Source organism: Delphinus delphis, chromosome Y, assembly GCF_949987515.2.
Source record: "Delphinus delphis chromosome Y, mDelDel1.2, whole genome shotgun sequence".
NCBI classification, from domain to species: domain Eukaryota; kingdom Metazoa; phylum Chordata; class Mammalia; order Artiodactyla; family Delphinidae; genus Delphinus; species Delphinus delphis.
In genome coordinates, this window is record NC_082705.1 from 4,001,367 (window position 1) to 4,016,690 (window position 15,324).

A 15,324-nucleotide genomic window follows, 5' to 3' on the forward strand; every position below is an offset into this window, starting at 1 on the left:
CCCAGCCAGGGAGATCTGGCTGAGGTGCCGTATCTGCTAGTAAATCAGCAAGTATTTGGTGACTGCGGCTACACGTGCCAAGGGGCAAGGGCTCAGGACTCGAGAATCTAAGGACCGGAGCCTCAGCTTCCTCATCCAAGCCATCTTCCTTTCGGTCTCACAAGGCCTCCCCTGAGTTCCCAGTCTGAACTGGCACCCTGGCTTGGTCTGTAGACAGGCCACAGTCCTAAATGCCTATTCTTAGTTTAGTCCCCGACTTGTGGGCTGGGGGTGCACAGACTCTTTCCTGTTCTCTGCAGCATCGCAACGCCCAGCACAGTGCCTGCATATGGTGGGTCTGCAGCCAGTCTGAGGAGTCCAGAAGATCTCATCCTCAGGGAAAGGCCCATCAGCACTTGCCTCTTAGCTCCTCATGGGGTGTAGCTTCCCCCACCCCTTATTCTTTATCTGATACTTTTTCATCTTGCCTTTCCTTCTGTGAGTCCTTTGATGTGTGTGGCTGTTCTCTCTCTCTGTTGAGGTTGGCGTCACTCAATGCACTCCAGCCCCATTCAGGATAATTTTTAGTGATAGCGCCCAGATTTGCGAAATTCTGAAAGGACACGATGCCTGGCAGGGAGGGCGGGATTGCAGCTTCAGCCCAGCCATGTTGGGTGGTAAGGTGACTGCAGCGTGGGCCGGGAGGGAGGGACAAGGCAGTGGCAGCCTCCTTGGTAGTAAAGCATGCCGATCAGAAGGGAAGATGTCAGGGTAGGGACAACTCAGCACATGGGCATTCTCTGGAACATGCAAGATCACAAAGTATTTGCTTTTTTGATACGCTCCATCCCTTTTCCCTGGACATTTAATAACCGTGCACGTGTAACTAAAAGGACTCCCGTGGTGGAATTTCCGGCATATGATGTTCGGGTGGGGCTAGATTCTTGGGGAGCAAGGAAGTTTCTGCGTTGTGGTGGGAGAAGAGGAGGAAAGGCCTCCCTCGGATATGTCCCAATTACAGTCTCCATGCCTTCACATTCTTTTTTAAAACAACTTTCCCCCTTATAAAAGTAATATAAACCTTTTACAAACAATTTAGACAGTAAATACGATAATTAAAAAAAAATCATCCCACTGAAGGAATGCGGCCGGGCGCGCCGCGGGAACTGAGGGGCCGCCTGTAGCGGCTGCGGCAGCTCTGGGGCTGTGACTCCTTGAGCGGTGGCGACTCGAGTGACCCAGGCGGCGCGGGCGGCGGCGCGCAGGGCTGGGCGGCAGACGGGCGGCAGGCGCGCGCCGGTGCGCGGGCACCGGGCGGAGGATGCACCGAGCGCGGCGGGCGGCTCCCGGCGGCCGTCCCCGCGCCCCGGACGCCGGGCCTTAGTGCTGGCGGAGGAGGCGGCGCGCGTGGGGCGGCCGGGCGGCGGCGGGGCCCGCGCCGTCATGCGGTGGCTAGGCGGCGGCCGGCGGCGGCGGCGGCGGCGACGGCGGCGACAGCCGCGCGAGGCCCCGCGGGAGCCGCCTCAGCCCGCGCAGCTCCCCCGGGAGCCGCCGCACCTCGCACCCCCAGCCGCGGACCCCGCGCCCTCCGCACCGCCACCCCCATGGGCCCGGGAGAGCGCCGAGCTGCCGCTGCCCGCCGGCAGGGGGGAAGCGCGCGACTACGACGGCCGCGTCTTCTACATCGACCACTACACGCGCCAGAAGTCGTGGATCGACCCCAGCGACCGGTAAGGGGGGCGCGGGCCCCGACCAGGATTAGGGCGCCCCATACCTTGGGCCCAGGGAGAGGATCGAGGACCCGGGAGGCCTCCGGGTGTGGGCGAAGATCGTGAGTCCTCCGCGCCCGGCGAGGATCCGGGCGCCCCCATCCCCGGACCCCTGGTCGAGGGTCGAGGCTCCCCCTCTCCCGGCCTCGAGCCCCAGGAGTGCGGAATCCCCGGCCTCCACCGCGGGGCGGACACTCTGACTTGGTTCCCTCACGTCACCCGCTGATCAAAGCCTGGGAGCTGGGCATCTGGAATTTCCTCTCCAGGCGCTGACGGATGGCCCTCTCTTCCTTTTTCCTCCGCGGTCTCGCCCATCCCTGTCGGGCCTCCGCGGCCCACAGCCCCCAGGCTGTGGCCCTACAGGCGCCCCCGACCTCGCGGTGGCCAGATGAGCTGTCATCTTGGAGCACAAACGTGCGCCCCAGCCTCGTGGTGTGGGCTCCTTGTGTGGCGGGCTGAACCTAGTTTCCATTGGAAGACTGTGCCAGATGGGACACTTCAGGGATTCCCGATTCTTTGGAGTAACCATCAAACTTGTGACGGTTACTCTTTAGCGCCTTAAAAATTGAGTTAAAAATCTGATTGAAAAAGCCTGTGTACTGCGGTCAGAATGGGCTATGATTAGACCCATATGCTTTTGGAATAACGGCAACACAAGAGTTGAATTTTAGGTTTCCTTTTTGTGCAAGATCCGAGTAGAGCATTAAATTGTCTTATTATTCACGTAAATAAATCCTACGGAGTGAAAAACGGATGCTTCTAAAAGCACCACCAGATTACGATTAATTAAGTTCATGTAATGACTTCTTCGTTAACTTTTTGTTCGATTGTCTGTTGGTTTCAGTGGTTCAGCTGCTTTTGGGGAGAGGCATTTTTTTGTGGAGCTGGAATTCTGTTGAAACCAAGGGATTACAGTGATTATCTGATATCTTGTCCTGTCTGGAGCAACTTCTTTCCACACTGGGCCTGAGTGCCAGAAAGGAAATACTGCAAGCTTCCCAGTGACTTTGAGAGTTGAAAAGGCCCAGCGTGGTGAGAGGCTCCTGCTTCCTCTTCCCTGCACTGGAAAGGCAGCGCTGCCTGGGTTCAGACAGGGAAAAACAAAGAAAGGCAAAAGGATCATGGTTCCCTAACATTCTCTTTGAACATGGCAAGCTTCTGGACTCAGAAACTTAGAGAGATTATAGCACAGTTTATTGGCTTAAAAAGATGCATAGTTATTTTGAAAATCAGGTGAGATCATATTATAATTTTAACCAAAGGCTAGAGCCACAGCTGTCTGATCAAGCCTTGGATGGTTCTGGAGTTGGTAGAACTGCTTGGAATGTGGTGCCCTTTTATGCTGTGTGTCTGTTAAAAATCCAAACAACTGGAAAATGAACCAATTAAAAAATACTGTTTTGCTTAGAAAAGGCAAAGACTCATTTTATGAGGGTAATATGAAGCAGTTGTGGTTACATTGGAGTGTGGATTCATGATGAAAAGTATAAATGTAAGAGTTTCCATTTTAATGGTACAACCCAGGCCATAGGTGAGCAGACCCCACAGAAGACAGCTTTCAGAATCTTCCTTTCCATGTATTTCATACACATTTCCTATGTTCCTCTTTCCAGAAATCTGTGTTATTGAATGACATTTTATACATCACTTATGTTACAGGTTTTTAAAAAGCCCTGTTTCTAATGCTAAACTTGTCGGTGGAGTGAACAAAAGTGGACATTTTACATTTTTTTGTAAAGTAAAACTGTGTACACTTTTATGAGACACTGTTTTTATAGGGAGTGAAATTTCAGCAGGGGACAGCTTGCACTTCAGCTCCCATAGTACCTTGCCCGAAATATGTATGCAATGCTCAGCGAGCCACAGACATTTAAGTGGAGTCTACGGAAGGGTGTAGATGCTGTAATAGTCATTCTTCTTCTTTCGCAACAGAACCCTGCCGATTTTTATAGGTGACCGGTTATCCTTTAAAGTTGTAATTGATTTTTATGATTTTTATGATATGGAAAAACCGTGTGTCAGAGCACAGCATTTTCTCCACGTGCATCTGACAGTTAACACCCTTTTTGAGTTGCATTCGATTCACACGACTGGAAAACGGTATTCAAAAAATGAGGACTTTCGGGCTTCCCTGGTGGCGCAGTGGTTGAGAGTCCTCCTGCCGATGCAGGGGACATGGGTTCGTGCCCAGGTACGGGAGGATCCCATATGCCGTGGAGCGGCTGGGCCGGTGAGTCATGGCTGCTGAGCCTGTGCTCTGCAACGGGAGAGGCCACAATATTGAGAGGCCTGTGTACCGCGAAAGAAAAAAAAAAAAAAAATGAGGACTTTCCCCAAGCAGCTTCCAAATGGAGAACTATCAGGAGAGGCAAAGAAATAGGTTTTTAAAGAAAATTAAATTATGGAGGAATAGATGAATGTAGTCGGTTAGGCGAAAATTGTTGCCAACTGAAAACATCATTTCCTGTATAATTTATTAAACCTAATAGCATAAAATATGCTGCCGTAAGCAAGGTCACCGAGGGCCAAGGTTTGTAAACAAACTCTTCTAGGGTTTTATAGTAATTCCATTCAATGTTGTATTTAACAACATTGGGTCTTACCAGCTCAGGGTGTGTTGGTGAATTATTGTAGCTGTACTTTCTTTTTCAAGCTACAACAAAGAGGTTGCAAACGTGAGGAGACATCTTTACAGATGTGGCTACAGATGTGTAAAAAAAAATCTCAATATTTTCAAAACAGAATTTCTTTAGTTGGCGTATGAACCCACTTAGGTTTAAATTCACTATGTCTGCAGATCAGTACTGTGCATATAATTTTCGTGGTTAGCTTTCTGGGAATCATACCCAAAAACTTCGTTAATAAATATAAAGTTGGGACTTCCCTGGCGGTCCAGTGATTAAGACTCCTCGCTCCCAATGTAGGGGGCCAGGTTTGAGCCCTGGTCAGGGAACTAAGAATCCCACGTGCTGCATGGCGTGGCCAAATAAATAAATAAATAAGATTAAAAATAAGGTTAATTCACCATTTTTGTGACTGGTAGTTTCTGTGGGTGAGTTGTATGTGGTTTACATTAGTGACACGTATGTGTTCCACATACATCAACACAGAGTTCAATGGCCACTTTATAAAAAGGTATTTACCATTTAGGTGGATAATATGGGAAGAACTTTTTTGCCTCTTTTGGAAAAATTCAGTGCCTTTGACATGTATATGTCTGCTTCTTGCAGGGTTGTATTGACATTAACCTATAGATGGACTGACCTGTTGAAACTTAGTGTTCTGTTTCCGATAGCTCAGTTGGGGTTGTACGTTACTGGAAATGCCAACCTCGAGCAGTCTGAGTGGTGGACCGTGTCACATTTGAGATCAAAGCAGAGTATTAAATGATCAGGATGATGGTGGAAGGCCCAGATTATATCATGACAAAAGCTTTTAGGGATCCATTTGTTCATGAGATGGGGTTTGACCTGTGCCACATAGAGAAATTCTGTGATATATTAAAAGTCTTTTGAACAGGCTGTTGCTTTAAGGAGAAAACAATCCACGGTTCCGGAATTTGCCAGGTTGGAGCCTCACATAACAGGGCCAGATGGCATCATTGCTACCTTCTTGGAACCTTTATTCGGTGTTAATTAATAGGAGGCTTACTATATTTACCCCGCAGTCTATTTTGGGATTATATAAACTTTCTGATAAGCAAATAATGATTTTTCCATTTTTCATTCTTTAAGATTATAGGTAGTCTCTGTATACATGTGGGAGTGTCTTGTTTTTCAGGCTATAAGGAGTGGGCTTCTGTAAGAATCTTCTTCCATTTAGATGATCAACAACCACTTCTTGGTTTGTTCTGCATCTAATATCTTTCATTTCTCTCTCTTTTTTTTTTTTTTTTAAGAGGAGTGAATGGAAAGTCATTCATTTCCAAAAATAGCTCCCGGATGCTTGGAAATCTCTAAGTTTCCTTTTCTTCCCTTTTGCTCTGATTTTGGAAGTGGAAACTGTGTTTCACCTCTGGTAGGTTCTAGTGCATAAACCGTTGGGTCAAGTGACATGTTAAAGGTCACCGGGTGAGCCCGGTGAGCTGCTTCTAGCCTGGGTCCTTTTGCTAATTGGCTGCCTTTCCAGTAAATTCAGTAAAATTAATCTGATGGCATAAAAGCAGAGCTAAGTTTTCCTGAGTTCAGTTATTCCCATTCAAATCCAGTAAAATGAAGTGACAGTTATATAGATACTTGGCCTCCTGTGTGCTGGGATGGTGGATGGAGACCAAGTTTGTCTGGGAGTTGGGAGACACATAAAATGGAGACAGTGATGGTCGCCAGGCACCATTTTCATGTGGTGATGGCTTCAGAGAAAGGAGGAGGGCTCACTCGAGCCTGGGGGTTCTTTATCCTTGTCCATCATCTCCTAGGTTGAGTGTTTCTCGTGCTTTCTCAGTGCTGGGGCTGAGAAGGGGGAATGTGAGGGAAGTGCTGCGGAAGAGGAAGTGCTGGGTGCGTTTGGAATAAGAGAGCGAACCGTTCAGTTTGACTGACCCCGAGTCTTCGTGTACGGCAGGTCAGGCTCGGGCAAGACCACGCGTGGCTTGAATCCTCCAGCTTTGTTCTTGGAAGAGCTAGGGCCGCTTCCTTCAAACCCCTCATCTTGTATCTGAGGGCTGTAGCCAAGGCGTGCGCCCCACCGGCTGTGGGAAGGACAGGGACCTGAGCTGAGTCTTCTGACCCTGATGCAGTGCTCTGTCCCATACGCCACCCCACTGCCCAGTCCCTACTCAGTTTAAGCATACCGCCTCTGTTCGTTTGTTCATTCGATCACCCATTCATTCGTTCAGTAACTGTTGCACAGCCTCTCCATCTCAGGCACGCTTCCGGGTTCAGGACTCCAGTGGTGACCGCCAGCAGACAGGTCCCTGCCTCCATGGCGCTCACACGTGCCCGTGTCCTCTTCCCTGAGGCCTCACCGTGCTGTTCCTGCCTCCTGTTCTCCCCTCTGGGATCCCTTGGGCCTTAGGACCACGTGGAGTGCTTATCGTGTGCCAGGCACTCTAGGCACTTGGTGGATGCTCTCCCTGAAAGCCCACGGGGGCTGCATGAGTTGTAGGTGGACGGGTGGTGGAGCTGAGGCCAAGGGAGTTGACTTAGTAACCTCGCTTCCCAGAGCCAACGAGGAGGCGTCTGTCTGACTCCGGAGTTGAGCCCAAATCCACTACCTAACCTGACCTTCCTTCCCTTGGCTAGGTAACTGTGTGCCCCTTGTACTGTGTTATACCCACTGGTTACTTTTATCTTATATTCACTGTTGTTTGATATTTAACAGACACCTCCCCCCCGCCGCCCCGATAGAATAATGGCCCTCCAAAGATGGCCATGTCCTAGTCTCCTAAACCTGTTAGTAAGTTACCTTCCAACACAAATGGCATTTGTAGGTGGGATTAAGTTAAGAGTCTTGAAATGAGGTGATCATCCTGGATTATCTGGGTGGGCTCAGTGTCATCAGAAGAATCCTTACAAGAGGGCAGCAGGAGGGTCAGAGTCAGAGAAGAAGATGTGCCAGCAGAGTCAGATGTTGGAGTCACGTGGCCACGAGCTGAGGAATGCAGGCAGTTTCTGGAAGCTGCGAGAGCCAAGGAGGTGTATTTTTCCAGAGCTTGCAGATGGAACACGGCCCTGCTGACACCTTGATTTTGGCAGAATGAAACTGATTTTTGACTTCTGACCTCCGGAACTGTGAGTAATAAATGTGTGTTGTTTTAGGCCACCTGGTTTGTGGCAGTTTGTTACAGCAGCAGTAGGAAAGCGATTCGCCCCATGTGTTGTTTTCCCAGAGACAGTGGAAGCATGTGGTCAGCTTGGTGTCCGTTGATAACAGCCACGCTAGCTGGTATTTGTCGGGCGCTCAGGGGGACTGCGCCGGGCGTTTTATATCCGTTCTCTTGTTGCCTCCTTACGCACTCCTGGGAGGCCTGCACCTTGTAGACTGAGCTTAGAGTTTCACTCACGTTAGGCACCACGTCTTATTTGTTGAGCTAGCCAAATATGAGTGATGGACAGGGTGGAATTCTGAGAGAAGAGGCCACTTGGAAATTGTCGGAGGTTTCAACAGGTACTGATGGGCCTAAGTTAGAGATACCTGGGGCAGTAGGACTAGAAAAGTCAGGGGTTATATCAGAGAAACTGTGAAGGAGACAAGTAGTGCACAGGACTTAGCTGATGCTTGAATTAAGGCAGGTGAAATCAGGAGCGGGGTGGGGGGAGGGTGTCAAAGGAATCTTTCCGACACCTTAGGAGTAGCTGGGACTCACCAGGGGCCAAGCTGAGGCCTCCTGTTAACCCCACTCATAAGCCTTCACTGTTTTTGCCACCGTTGTTGTTGATGGTGTATGTTCAGTGAGTTGGTTACATAGAGAAACATGTGGAGTCATTCAACTTACTGTATTGCTGACAGGCAGTGTCCTAAGAGGTATCCAAACTGGGCAGGTGTTACTTTAGAGCAGGGTTTCTCTGCCCTGGTACTATTAATATTTGGGGGTGGGTAATTCTTTGTTGCCACGCTGTCCTGTGTAGTGTAGCATATTTCGCAGTGTCCCTGGTCTCTACCTAGTGCCTGCCAGTAGCACACCCCTCCAAGTCATGACAACCAAAAGTGTCTTCCGACATTGCCAAGTGTCCTCTGGGGGCCAGATGGTCTGATGGAGACTCGCTGAGCTCCTTCTATCTACCTGGTTGCAATGATTCACATTTAGGAGCTGAATTTGTTTCGAGCAGATTGGTGGTTACTAAGATGTTCCATAACAGGGGGTAAGACCACAGAGACCTGCTGTCTGTTTTTTCCATGAAGAACGGACGTTAAACGTATTTATGTGAAAACCCCTGAATTTACTAACCATGCAAATGGTGATACGAGTACATGAAACTTTGGAAAAGTAGTATGAATGTATTCTTCAATTTGTAGAATATTCTCAATCAATGGGTAGATACTGAATGTCAAGTTTATACAAGTGTATATGCAGTGGAACAGAAGAAAATGAACCTTGGGACTTCCTTGGTGGTGCAGTGGTTAAGAATCCGCCTGGCAATGCAGGGACACGGGTTCGAGCTCTGATCCGGGAAGATCCCACATGCTGCGGAGAAGCTAAGCCTGTGCACCACAATTACTGAGCCTGTACTCTAGGGCCTGCGAGCCGCAACTACTCCCAGTGGTGCAATTACTGAAGCCCGCATGCCTAGAGCCCATACTCCGCAACAAGACAAGCCACCACAATGAGAAGCCCGTGCACCACAGCAAAGAGTAACCCCCGCTTGCCGGAACTAGAGAAAGCCCACGCACAGCAACGAAGACCCAACACAGCCGAAGAAAGAAAATGAATGTTAATACTTCAGTGTTCTGCAGTAACCCAGAGAGAGCTGGCCTGGCCTTCTGCGTGTGTGTGTCTGTGTGTGTGTCTGTGTCAGAGAGAGAGAGAGAGAGAGAGAGACAGGGATCAGGTTGCCTGGGATGCCCCCAAGAGACATCCCCAATCCTCTGTGGACAGAGGAGCCGCTGGTGAGAGGATGGCCTCTGCCTTTGCTCAGAAGCAGTAGAAAGACAGGGCAAGGGCATCCTGAAAGGTTGCTTGTGGAACTGTGGAATCCTCAACATTTTCCATCTGGAGGGCCCTCTTTTTATTTCGTTAAAGCTCAAGGGGTTCAGGGAGGGAGAGGGAAAGAAGAAGGGAGCTGGCTGGGCCAACCCCTGGGGGACAAGCCCCACAGTTCAGTGCGTGGGACATCGAGCCAGGCAGAGGGCTCCTGAGTGGCTCCTGTGTGCCAGCCTCAGTGCTGTCAGGAGATCGGGCACTGCCCCGGTGAGTGTGACATTTCCAGGCCACCTGGAGCTCGGGCAGGACACCAGAGAACCACTGCAGGAGGTGAGCTCCGTCCTGTGCAAAGGTGCCTGTCTGCAGTGTGGGGCAGCCCTCTAGTGTACGGGTCAACTGGGTTTGTCCTGAAAATTACCGCGGTTTTTAAAAATTGAGATATGCTTCACATACCATAAAATGTGCCATTTTAAAGTGCCCTGCTTAGTGGTTTTTCGTGCACTCACAAGGTTGTGCACCCATCACCACTATCTAATTCCAGAACATTTTCATTGCCTCAAAAAGAAACCCTGTGCCCTTTAGCAATAACTCCCATCTCCCTCAGCTCCTGGCAACCACGAATCTGTTCTCTGTCTCTATAGATTTGTCTGTTCTAGACATTTTATGTACTTGGAGTCGTGCAGTCTGTGGCCTTCTGCGTCTGGCTTATCTCACTCAGCATCATGTTTTCGAGATTTGTCCGAGTCGCAGAGTGGATCAGGGCTCCATTCCCTTTCGTTGCCAAATACTGTTCCCTGGTGGGGCTGCACTGCGTTTTGGAAGCCGTCCTGAAGCGCTCTCCCTGTCCAGGTGTGCTTGCAGAATCTAGGAAATAGCTATGTCTTTAATTCCACGATGTCAGAGAAAACTGACCATTCATAGGTTTAAAGTGTCAAGATAGGTCTGTGTGTTTATTCCTGTCTTACCCCTAGGTTCTTCATGACATTTTTTTCCTTAAATTCCGTATATATGTGTTAGTATACGGTATTTGTCTTTCTCTTTCTGACTGACTTCACTCTGTATGACAGACTCTAGGTCCATCCACCTCATTACAAATAGCTCAATTTCGTTTCTTTTTATGGCTGAGTAATATTCCATTGTATATATGTGCCACATATTCTTTATCCATTCATCCGATGATGGACACTTAGGTTGTTTCCATCTCCTGGCTATTGTAAATAGAGCTGCAATGAACATATTGGTACATGACTCTTTTTTTTTTTTACATCTTTATTAGAGTATAATTGCTTTACAATGGTGTGTTAGTTTCTGCTCTATAACAAAGTGAATCAGTTATACATATACATATGTTCCCATATCTCTTCCCTGTTGCATCTCCCTCCCTGCCACCCTTCCTATCCCACCCCTCCAGTCGGTCACAAAGCACCGAGCTGATCTCCCTGTACTATGCGGCTGCTTCCCACTAGCTATCTACCTTACATTTGGTAGTGTATACATGTCCATGCCTCTCTTGCTTTGTCACAGCTTCCCCTTCCCCCTCCCCATATCCTCAAGTCCATTCTATAGTAGATCTGTGTCTTTATTCCTGTCTTACCCCTAGGTTCTTCATGACATCTTTTTTTCTTAAATTCCATATATATGTGTTAGCATACGGTATTTGTCTTTCTCTTCCTGACTTACTTCACTTTCTATGACAGACTCTAGGTCCATCCACCTCATTACAAATAGCTCAATTTCGTTACTTTTTATGGCTGAGTAATATTCCATTGTATATATGTGCCACATCTTCTTTATCTGTTCATCTGATGATGGACACTTAGGGTGTTTCCATCTGTGGGCTATTGCTGCAATGAACATTTTGGTACATGACTCTTTTTGAATTATGGTTTTCTCAGGGTATATGCCCAGTAGTGGGATGGCTGGGTCATATGGTAGTTCTATTTGTAGTTTTTTAAGGAACCTCCATAGTGTTCTCCATAGTGGCTGTACCAATTCACATTCCAACCATCAGTGCAAGAGTGTTCCCTTTTCTCCGCACCCTCTCCAGCATTTCTTGTTTCTAGATTTTTTCATGATGGCCATTCTGACTGGTGTGAGATGATATCTCATCGTAGTTTAGATTTGCATTTCTCTAATGATTAATGATGTTGAGCATTCTTTCATGTGTTTGTTGGCAGTCTGTATATCTTCTTTGGAGAAATGTCTATTTCGGTTTTCTGCCCATTTTTGGATTGGGTTGTTTGTGGTTTTGTTATTGAGCAGCATGAGCTGCTTATAAATTTTGGAGATTAATCCTTTGTCAGTTGCTTCATTTGCAAATATTTTCTCCCATTCTGAGGGTTGTCTTTTGGTCTTGTTTATGGTTTCCTTTGCTGTGAAAAAGCTTTGAAGTTTCCTTAAGTCCCATTTGCTTATGTTTTTATTTCCATTTCTCTAGGAGGTGGGTCAAAAAGGATCTTGTTGTGATTTATGTCATAGAGTGTTCTGCCTACGTTTTCCTCTATGATGTTGATAGTTTCTGGCCTTACATTTAGGTCTTTAATCCATTTTGAGCTTATTTTTGTATATGGTGTTAGGGAGTGATCTAATCTCATACTTTTACATGTACCTGTGCAGTTTTCCCAGCACCACTTATTGAAGAGGCTGTCCTTTCTCCACTGTACATTCCTGCCTCCTTTATCAAAGATAAGGTGTCCATATGTGCGTGGGTTTATCTCTGGGCTTTCTATCCTGTTCCATTGATCTATCTTTCTGTTTTTTGCTAGGACCATACTGTTTTGATTACTGTAGCTTTGTTGTATAGTTTGAAATCAGGGAGCCTGATTCCTCCAGCTCCGTTTTTCTTTCTCAAGATTGCTTTGGCTATTCGTGGTCTTTGGTGTTTCCATACAAATTGTGAAATGTTTAGTTCTAGTTCTGTGAAAAATGCCAGTGGTAGTTTGATAGGGATTGCATTGAATCTGTAGATTGCTTTGGGTAGTAGAGTCATTTTCACAATGTTGATTCTTCCAATCCAAGGACATGGTATATCTCTCCATCTATTTGTATCATCTTTAATTTCTTTCATCAGTGTCTTATAATTTTCTGCATACAGGTCTTTTGTCTCTGTAGGTAGGTTTATTCCTAGGTATTTTATTCTTTTTGTTGCAGTGATAAGTGGAATGTTTTCTTGATTTCACCTTAAGATTTTTCATCATTAGTGTATAGGAATGCCAGATATTTCTATGCATTAAATTTTGTATTCTGCTACTTTACCAAATTCATTGGTTAGCTCTAGTAGATTTCTGGTAGCATCTTGAGGATTCTTTGTGTATAGTATCATGTCATCTGCAAACAGTGACAGCTTTACTTCTTTTCTAATTTGGATTCCTTTCATTTCCTTTTCTTCTCTGATTGCTGTGGCTAAAACTTCCAAAAGTATGTTGGATAAAAGTGGTGAGAGTGGGCAACCTTGTCTTGTTCCTGATGTTAGTGGAAATGCTTTGGGTTTTTCGCCGTTAAGGACGACATTGGCTGTGGGTTTGTCATATATGGCCTTTATTATGTTGAGGAAAGTTTCCTCTATGCCTACTTTCTGCAGGGTTTTTATCATAAATGGGTGTTGAATTTTGTCGAAAGTTTTCTCTGCATCTATTGAGATGACCATATGGTTTTTCTCCTTCAGTTTGTTAATATGGTGTATCACGTTGATTGATTTGCGTATATTGAAGAATCCTTGCATTCCTGGAATAAATCCCACTTGATCATGGTGTATGATCCTTTTAATGTGCTGTTGCATTCTGTTTGCTAGTGTTTTGTTGAGGATTTTTGCATCTATGTTCATCAGTGATATTGGCCTGTAGTTTTCTTTCTTTGTGGCATCTTTGTCTGCTTTTGGTATCAGGGTGATGGTGGCCTCATAGAATGAGATTGGGAGTGTTCCTCCCTCTGCTGTATTTTGGAAGAGTTTGAGAAGGATAGGTGTTAGCTCTTCTCTAAATGTTTGAAAAAATTCGCCTGTGAAGCCATCTGGTCCTGGGCTTTTGTTTGTTGGAAGATTTTTAATCACAGTTTCAATTTCAGTGCTTGTGATTGGCCTCTTCATATTTTCTATTTCTTCCTGATTCAGTCTTGGCAGGTTGTGAATTTCTAAGAATGTGTCCACTTCTTCCAGTTGTCCATTTTATTGGCATGGAGTTGCTTGTAGTAATCTCTCATGATCTTTTGTATTTCTGCAGTGTCAGTTGTTACTTCCCCTTTTTCATTTCTAATTCTATTGATTTGAGTCTTCTCCCTTTTTTTCTTGATGAGCCTGGCTAATGGTTTATCTATTTTGTTTATCTTCTCAAAGAACCAGCTTTTAGTTTTATTGATCTTTGCTATCATTTCCTTCATTTCTTTTTAACTTGTTTCTGATCAGATCTTTATTATTTCTTTGCTTCTGCTAACTTTGGGGTTTTTTTTGTTCTTCTTTCTCTAATTGCTTTAGGTGCATGGTTAGGTTGTTATTCGAGACGTTTCCTGTTTCTTAAGGTAGGATTGTATTGCTACAAACTTCCTTCCTAGAACTGCCCTTGCTGCATCCCATAGGTTTTGTGTCATCGTGTCTCCATTGTCATTTGTTTCTCGGTATTTTTTATTTCCTCATTGATTTCTTCAGTGATGACTTCGTTATTAAGTAGTGTATTGTTTAGCCTCCATGTGTTTGTATTTTTAAAAGATCTTTTCCTGTAATTGATATCTAGCCTCATAGCTTTGTGGTCGGAAAAGATGCTTGAGACAATTTCAATTTTCTTGCCATTCGATTTTTAACTGGCAGAATGGCAGTGTCACCAGGGCTAGTGTAAGGCACAGTAAGCCCTTTCTTAATGTAAGCTGATATCAAAAGTTCTGTTTCTTCTGTGGCTTCCCGCCTCGATAGGTATTGACTGATATTGGACAGGGGTTTATTTTGGTCTGTGGTAATTTTAATGGCTGCTGCAGAATGTATTTTCCCTATGTCAGTAGGATCAATTGACCCCAATTCTTCAGGTACTAAGCCTGGCAGTTTCTTGTTCAGCATCACTCTCAGTCACAAACATTATTTGATGAAGAACTCTGAGTAATCTTTTAGGGCTAAAACCATTTCTTCCTTAACAGTAAAAGAAATATGAGCATCATAAGTTTCTAATAAATCTATACCTTTCAGGTTAATAGGGGTATATTCTACTAGGAAAAAGGAGCTCCTTTGTTTAAGTTCTCCTAGTTATAATTCTAAAGGTAATGATTTAAGCCTCTTAATATTTGCATTAGAAACCCCTACCATCTGTACTGAGGTGTTAGAGAGAGAGAGCCTTTAATTTTGATAGGGTTCAAAATGTAAAAGGTAGCTCCTGTATCTATTACTGCTTTAATTGTTTTCTTCTCATATAATCATTTGTATTTCTTCCAGGGTTTTAGAGAGGAGAAAGTTCCCTCAGATCAGCCTTACTCTTGTTTAACTTGAAATTACAGTCTGTATCTGGTTTCTCTTCTAGGTCTCTCTTTTCTTGTCTTGCAGTTTCCCCAGTAATGACCCGGTGTTTTTCAGTAAAAGCAAATTTCAGAATTTACCAGTCGCGGATTGAATAGGGTTGGGTTAACTTTAGACTGACATTGATTATTTAATTGTTGCAACTGAATGTTCATAATTTTTATAGAGGCATCTTTTTCTTTTTAGTACTTTTGAAAAGTTGGTCAGCCAGCATGACAAGGGCATTTGTATGTGATACAGACAAATCATGTCTAAATGATTAACATGCCTAAATCGTGTCGTTTAGAGCAGCCGATTCCTCATCCAGACCTTCTAAAAAGATGGAGTTAAGCAAAGAATCATCTTGGTGGTTAAAGAATGATTCGGGTGTCATGCCGTAATATTGTTTAAAAGTTTCCTTGAACCTCTCATAGTGATCCAGGATTGATTCATCTCGTGTTTGTTTACGTTGCTGAATCTTTGACCAGTCGGCAGTTTTTGGAAAAAGCTCTGTGATAATTCTGAGT

At 45.5% G+C, this 15,324-nt stretch overlaps 1 protein-coding gene across 1 annotated transcript in view; it reads left to right on the top strand.

The window, feature by feature from the left end:
- The first annotated feature begins 2,024 nt into the window (after nucleotides 1-2,024).
- Nucleotides 2,025-15,324, top strand: part of LOC132419252 (protein WWC3-like) — a 33,972-nt gene continuing 20,672 nt past the window's right edge. Inside the window, 1 exon segment of the mRNA XM_069540393.1 lies at nucleotides 2,025-2,180. Within this exon segment, the coding sequence (XP_069396494.1) occupies nucleotides 2,025-2,180 (156 nt within the window).